The 7,674-nt window shown below is 50.8% G+C and overlaps 1 protein-coding gene across 1 annotated transcript in view; it reads right to left on the minus strand.

Annotated features, from left to right (window-relative positions):
* Positions 1 to 5,766, minus strand: part of LOC142467964 (cytochrome P450 2D17-like) — a 28,051-nt gene extending 22,285 nt beyond the window's left edge. Inside the window, exon 1 of the mRNA XM_075574002.1 lies at positions 5,474 to 5,766. Within this exon, the coding sequence (XP_075430117.1) occupies positions 5,474 to 5,686 (213 nt within the window). The 5' untranslated portion in view covers positions 5,687 to 5,766. The remainder of the gene's footprint in view (positions 1 to 5,473) is intronic.
* Positions 5,767 to 7,674: the final 1,908 nt, after the last annotated feature.

Consider the following 7,674-nt stretch of genomic DNA (forward strand, 5'->3'; position numbering starts at 1 on the left):
ATCTCAGGCCTGTGCAGGGTGCTGGGTGCGTGCAGGCAGGATGTGGGTGTAAACTACGTATATGTATTGGCATATTGGCAGGGCTCAGTATCTCAGGCCTGTGCAGGGTGCTGGGTGGGTGCAGGCTGGATGTGGGTGTAACTACGTATATACATTGGCAGGGCTCAGTATCTCAGGCCTGTGCAGGGAGCTGGGTGGGTGTAGGCTGGGTGTGGGTGTAACTACGTATATGTATTGGCAGTGCTCAGTATCTCAGGCCTGTGCAGGGTGCTGGGTGGGTGTGGGTGTAACTACGTATGTACACTGGCAGGGCTCAGTCTCTCAGGCCTGTGCTGGGTGGGTGCAGGCTGAGTGTGGGTATAACGGTGTATATACATTGGCAGTGCCCAGTCTCTCAGGCCTTTGCAGGGTGCTGGGTGGGTGCAGGCTGGGTGTGGGTGTAACTACGTATATACATTGGCAGGGCTCAGTATCTCAGGCCTGTGCAGGGTGCTGGGTGCGTGCAGGCAGGATGTGGGTGTAAACTACGTATATGTATTGGCATATTGGCAGGGCTCAGTATCTCAGGCCTGTGCAGGGTGCTGGGTGGGTGCAGGCTGGATGTGGGTGTAACTACGTATATACATTGGCAGGGCTCAGTATCTCAGGCCTGTGCAGGGAGCTGGGTGGGTGTAGGCTGGGTGTGGGTGTAACTACGTATATGTATTGGCAGTGCTCAGTATCTCAGGCCTGTGCAGGGTGCTGGGTGGGTGTGGGTGTAACTACGTATGTACACTGGCAGGGCTCAGTCTCTCAGGCCTGTGCTGGGTGGGTGCAGGCTGAGTGTGGGTATAACGGTGTATATACATTGGCAGTGCCCAGTCTCTCAGGCCTTTGCAGGGTGCTGGGTGGGTGCAGGCTGGGTGTGGGTGTAACTACGTATATGTATTGGCAGGGCTCAGTCTCAGGCCTGTGCAGGGTGCTGGGTGGGTGCAGGCTGGGTGTGGGTGTAACTACGTATATACATTGGCAGGGCTCTGTATCTCAGGCCTGTGCAGGGTGCTGGGTGGGTGCAGGCTGGGTGTGGGTGTAACTATGTATATACATTGTCAGGGCTCAGTATCTCAGGCCTGTGCTTGGTGGGTGCAGGCTTGGTGCAGGTATAACCGTGTATATACATTGGCAGTGCCCAATCTCTCAGGCCTTTGCAGGGTGCTGGGTGGGTGCAGGCTGGGTGTGGATACTTGAATATAACAAGGATGGGCGCCAGGAACGTTTATAAACAAAAAAGTGTTTTATTTGACAGCCGTCAATACCATCGGACAGACACGGACATAGTGGGTACTTGTCAGAAACTCGTGGCAAACAGTATCACTGCGGACTTCTGCTCACTCACGCTCACTGGGGAGGGACGTACACTTGTTACCCGCAGTAAGGGATACATTGTCAGTCTCTTGCATGGGGTTAGTAATGCTCCAGCACTTGTCGAGGGACCGGTAAGGATTACACGTGGGGCTCCTGAGTTAGTATGTGTTGCATAATGTTGGACTGTTGATTTCCTCCCATAATCCCTCTCCTGGCTTCCTATCAAATTCTGCATTAAGTACAAAGTTCTCCATGTGTGCGCACTGCATGTATATCTTTATATAGCGCCATCCAGGTACACAGCGCTTTACAGCAGTAACACACGGGACATCGCAGGAATAAGTGTTTCACACATAAAAGTAGCATTAGGAAAGGGAGTCCCTGCCCCGAAGAGCTTGCAATCTAAGTGGTGAGGAGGGAGAATGTACAGAGACAGTAGGAGGGTTTTTCTGGTAAGTGCGTCTGCAAGGGGCCAAGGTCAGTGTATGAGGTGTATAGTATCAGCCACGGAGCTCCCATACAGTATGCTTCGTTAAGGAGGTGTGTTAGAAGATGGATCTTCAAGGTGGATAGAGAGGGTGCTAGTCGGGTATTGAGGAGAAGGACATTACAGAGGTGTGGGGCAGTCAGGGAGAAAGGTTTAAGGCGGGAGAGGGCTTTAGATACAAATGGGGTAGAGAGAAGACATCCTTGAGCAAAACGCAGGAGTCAGGCAGGTATATAGCGAGAGATTAGGGCTGAGATGTAAGGAGGGGCAGTGAAGGGTATAGTGAGAGATTAGGGTGAGATGTAAGGAGGGGCAGAGGAGTGTATAGTGAGATATTAGGGTGAGATGTGAGGAGGGGCAGAGGAGGGTGTATAGTGAGATTCTAGGGGGAGATTTAAGGAGGGGCAGAGGAGGGTATAGTGAGATATTAAGGTGTCGTCAGCATAGAGGTGATATTTAAACCTAAAATGTGATTAGGTCACCTAGAGAGAGTATGTACAGAGAAAAGAGATGAGGTCCCAGGACAGAGCCCTGCGGTACCACCACAGAGAGATCGATAGAGGAGGAGGACGTGTTATCAGAAGAGGCACTGAAAGTACGATGGGAGAGGTAAGAGGAGATCCAGGATAGAGCTTTGTTCCGAATACCAAGAGTATGGAGAATATAAAGGAGAAGAGGGTGGTCCACGGTGTCAAATGCTGCAGAGAGGTCGAGTAATATGAGCAGAGTGTAATTACCTCTATCTTTGGCATCATGGAGGTAATTAGTTAGTTTAGTGAGGGCTGTTTCAGTCGAGTGAGCAGTGCGGAAGCCAGATTGTAGAGGGTCTAGGAGAGAATGGGTGTTGAGAAAGTTGAGCAAACGAGAGAATACAAGACATTCAAGTAGTTTAGAGGCAAAAGGCAGGAGGGAAAAGGACGATGTTAGAAAGACAGGTAGGGTCAATCTTGCTGTTTTTGAGTAATGGTATAACTGTTGCATGTTTGAATGAGGTGGAAAAGGTACCAGAGTAGTGTGAGGAGTTAAAAATGTGTGTAAGCGTAGGGGTTATAGTAGGAAAAAGAGGTTTTAGGAGATGGGAGGGAATGGGGTCAAGAGGGCACGTGGTAGAGGGAGAGGAGGAGATCAGCAGTGACACATCCTCCTCTGAGACAGCGGAAAAAGAGTCAAGGAAGGCAGGAGGAGAATTGGGAAGCGGTGTCGGATGGGACGAGGAAACAGAGGGGATGTTCTGACGTATGGATTCCACCTTTTCCTTAAAATAGTCAGCAAAGTCCTGAGGTGTGATGGAGGAAGAAGAGGCAGCTGAGGGTGGTTTGAGTAGAGAGTCAAAGACAGAATAGAGTCGGCATAGGTTAGTTTTGTGCCTGTTGATTAGTGAAGAAAAGTAGATTTGTTTAGCTTGAGAGAGGGCAGAGTTGAAACAGGATAGCATAAATTTGTAGTGAAGGAAGTCTGCGAGAGTGAGATTTCCTCCAGAGGCGTTCAGAGGAACGAGTGGAGGAACGCAACATGCGCGTGTGGAAATTTAGCCACGGTCTGGGGTTAGAAGGGTGAAGACGGCAAAGAGAAAGCGGGGCATGTAGATCACGAGAGGAGGATAAGGCAGAATTGCAGTTCCTGACCAGGTATTGAGGGGTTATAGGTGGCAGTGAGGACATGTGGCGGAGTTTCAAGAGATAGTACGACAGCTGCAGCTCGAGGTGCAGCCCCCGGTGGAAGGATGGCTGCAGTAGCACCTGCCGGGGCTGTCTGGTGTCATGGGAGTCATGGGAGGAGGTTCAGGTGGGTCCTCTGAGGAATCACTTGGGGGCATTGTCAGAGTGTCACACCTGGCCCATCAAGGGGTAAGAGAATACCCCTTCAACTTCAAGATCTTAGGAGGGTCACTTCCCCACAGAATGGGATATTTGGCTGCGACCAAATTTCCACTGGTGCTCTGCCGCCAGGACAACTCATCGCAGGTCATCCTGCTGCTGGTCAACTCGTCGCCATCTTTAAATGTCCTCCCAGACAATCCGCAGGGCACCTTGCTCAGCCGCCGCGCCAACGGCTTTTGTGAGAGTGCCCGGCAGGACAATCGGGCGGTGGTCGCCCCAAGTGTCCTGCTGGGCTCAAGCACGGGCGCACTCACAAATGCCGTCGGAGCGGCGGTGGCCACGCGAGGTGCCCTGCGGCTGACTGGGAAGACATAAAGATGGCGGCGAGGTGACCGGCAGCAAGACGACCGGCGGTAATTCATCCTGGTGGTGGTGAGCAGGTAGGGATTTGGTTATACCGAATTCCCCATGCCAGTGGGTCTGCTGGGTGGAGAAGGTACCACCAGCGCCGTTACATAGCGAATGGTAGTTTGCGGGAGGAGGCACGGTAGTGGAGCTGGGGCCGGGCCGATCCCTCTATGACCAGGTTTGTACAGCGGAAGTACAGTAGGGTGGCGCGGTGGAACTATGATGGGCAGTTCAGACAAAAAATGGCTGTCCGCCATCAATAATCTTGGGATTCTAAAGATATGGATTTGTAGATTGAGTTCATGGGGAAGCCGGCATCCTTCCTCGGGGCGTCCGACATCAGGTCATCTTCTGGCCTGGCAGGCGGCAGGAGGAAGGGTCGTTGCTGGCGCTTTAATAAGGGCCAGTGTAAGGTCAGCGGTTACACCGGCATGAGTGTTCATCCAGTGGGGGAAGCCCCCACCTGCAGGCGAATGCTCTCGCAAGGGCAAAAGCAGGGACGCAAGCGAGAGGAAGTAGGAGGGATTTTCACCCCCACTAGGGGGCGGCTTTGGTCCATTCGCATGGTTGCGTGTTAAGCAGTGTGACTCGGTTAATGTTCCTTCAGATCGGGTTTGGGAGGGTTCCTGCGGGTTTGGCGGTCCGGGGCTAGTTTAAGGAGTTAAATAGCTCCATTGGTGGCGGATGACTGGGGGGTAAGTGCCGGGTAACCTTGCCACACGAAGCTCAGTTACGGTGATGCCTGGCGGTGGCATGGTGGGCAGAGCTCACTGGGCTTTGAGTACCTGGGGCCCATCTCGCCGAGCGGCTGGGACTTGAAACGGTCCCAGCTAACAGGTCATAATTTAAGGGTCATTGGCCGTACCTGTTGGTAGGCAGGGTTCTCCAACCTCCAGACCTTTGTGCGTGTGCTTTATTTCCTGGATGTTAAGAGGAAGGGGCTTGGGGCGCCGCATCGCAAGCTCTGAGGTCATGCATATCATTAGCACGAACGCCCATTATAGTAACGCAAGGGTCCCCGTTACGGCTGAAAATAGCACTTGACGCTGATTTAGTGAGCTCAGGAGATTCACATTCTCAGTTAACGATGCGTTACCTTAAATTAGCACATCTTGAAGGCGATAACGGAGCTCTGTGGATCTCGGAATTAGATTGTAAGCTCTTCAGGGCAGATATTCCTCACCCTATCCGTTATACTGTATTACAATTCCCTGCATTATGGTGGCTATGTTGTAAAGCGCTGAATATAAATCCAAATATATATACAAACATACATGTCCATATCATACAGTATATATGTTATCAAAAGTATCAGCACTTATTGGTGTTGTATATTAACCCCTTGAGTACCAGAGGAGGGTGTAAAGCAATGCGTTGCGGCTAGTCTGGCAGCTAATGGGTTAATCAGACTTACCTGTTTAAAGGAGACATGGAGGTTTTGGAGGTCAACCTGCATCATGTTCCCCACAAAGGGCACCGAGGGAGGTCCTGGTGGGAACCGTCTCCATGTCTTCCTGCGCTTCATGTAGTCCAGCAGCAGAAGACAGATGGTGAAGATGATGCCCAGTAGGGAGGCCTTAGATAAGGACACAGGGAGCACAGACCAGGGCTCTGACTGTAACTCCATACTCTGTCTCTCCTAACCGCTCACCTCTCCCCCACACCCTTCTCTGTCTCTTCTAACCGCTCACCTCTCCCCCACACCCCTCTCTGTCTCTCCTAACTGCTCACCTCTCACCTCTCACCTTCACCACTCTGTCTCTCCTACCCGTCTCTCCCTCTCTCAGGGATCTCTAGTCTTGGAACTGCCCTTGTTTGTTGATGTACATGGCCACTCCTCCCCAACACCAGCCAGCTATTCTTAACTCTAACGTTTCTGTAATCAGACACACGCTGCTTTCTACCGCACCATTATTTGTCCATTCCAGACCTTTAATCCCATCTAAATGTTATTGTCCCAAACCGTGCACAGCTCCCCAATCCCCATAAGGAACTTTAAACCCTAATTATAGAATAACACAGATGTTACTCCAGATACAATTCAGAAATCATTATGCACTATGCCCCAGGAGCAGGGACCCCGGCTAAATACCCCATCTCCTTTCCCCACCCCATTTGGTCCCCTGCCTGCTGGCAAGGTGCAGGGGGTAAAGGTGCAAGGGGGGACGAGGGCCGTGTGCAGCCCTTATGTTAGCTCTGGCCCCATGCTGGGCCTCTGCTCTCCTTTGCATTGGCTGCACAAAATAATTCCTGCTTCCTGTTCTCTCACCGAACATGACCCTAATAGTCTTAAAGTGGCGATGCCATTGATATTGAAAGTTATTGTTAACCTCTTTGCCGACCTTCATTGCTTCGCTGAATAATAATAGTTTTTGCTTGTGTAGCACTGTACACAGTTTGTCACAGGCGCACGTTCCCTGCCCCGTAGAGCTTACAATCTATTGTTTGGTGCCTGAGGCACAGGGAGATAAAGTGAATTGCCCAAGGAGCCGACAGCGGGAATTGAACCAGGTTCAAACTCTGCGTCATTGTAATGAGTCAGTGTCTTTACTCACTGAGCTGCTCCTTCAGCCCCAAAACACACATACTCATCCTGCACAACCCGGGGGGGGGGGGCAAATCCAACCCAGCCCCCAAATACACAGCTTCACGCTGCACCCCCGGGGGAGGGGGGGGGGAAACCCAACACAGCCCCCATATACACACTTCACCCTACACCAGGGTGGGCAAACCCAACCCAGCCCCCAATTGCACAGCTTCATTGTGACAGTAGGGGTTGCTGGCTGACCTAGTGGTGAGAAATCCCAGCTATTTACCCCTACAACACTGTGTAACTTGGCTGTCCTAGTAATATTTCATCCAGCCAAATGTCTTTAACATCTGGGGAAGAACTGGAAATGTGTAAATTGTCTGAACGAATGTATTTCAAAGTAAGTATTCTTTTCTTTGTTACAATCCTTACCCCAGAAGTCTGTGTCATTGTAATGAGTCGGTGTCTTTACTCACTGAGCTGCTCCTTCAGCCCCAAAACACACATACTCATCCTGCACCCCTGGGGGGTAGGGGGCAAATCCAACCCAGCCCCCAAATACACAGCTTCACCCTGCACCCCGGGGGGGGGGGGGGGGAACCCAACACAGCCCCATATACACACTTCACCCTACACCAGGGTGGGCAAACCCAACCCAGACCCCAAATACACCGTTTCATTGTGACGGTAGGGGTTGCTGGCTGACCTAGTGGTGAGAAATCTCAGCTATTTACCCCTACAACACTGTGTAACTTGGCTGTCCTAGTAATATTTCATCCAGCCAAATGTCTTTAACATCTGGGGAAGAACTGGAAATGTGTAAATTGTCTGAACGAATGTATTTCAAAGCATGTATTCTTTGTGACAATCCTTCCCCCAGAATTATTTCATGATGTGATTTGGGCTAATTGTGTATAATGCTAAGTCCTGTATTTACATAATTACCTTGTCTGCATGTATACATGTGTTAGCAGCTCCTCCCAGATTAGATACAGTAGTTGGTATTGAATTAACATGCAAGAAAGTAAATAAAATATTCCACTGTTATTGTTATTTCTAAGGAGAAAGACTAAGTAATTCACTCA

The sequence above is a fragment of the Ascaphus truei genome, chromosome 17, assembly GCF_040206685.1.
Source record: "Ascaphus truei isolate aAscTru1 chromosome 17, aAscTru1.hap1, whole genome shotgun sequence".
In the NCBI taxonomy this organism is placed as follows: Eukaryota; Metazoa; Chordata; class Amphibia; order Anura; family Ascaphidae; genus Ascaphus; species Ascaphus truei.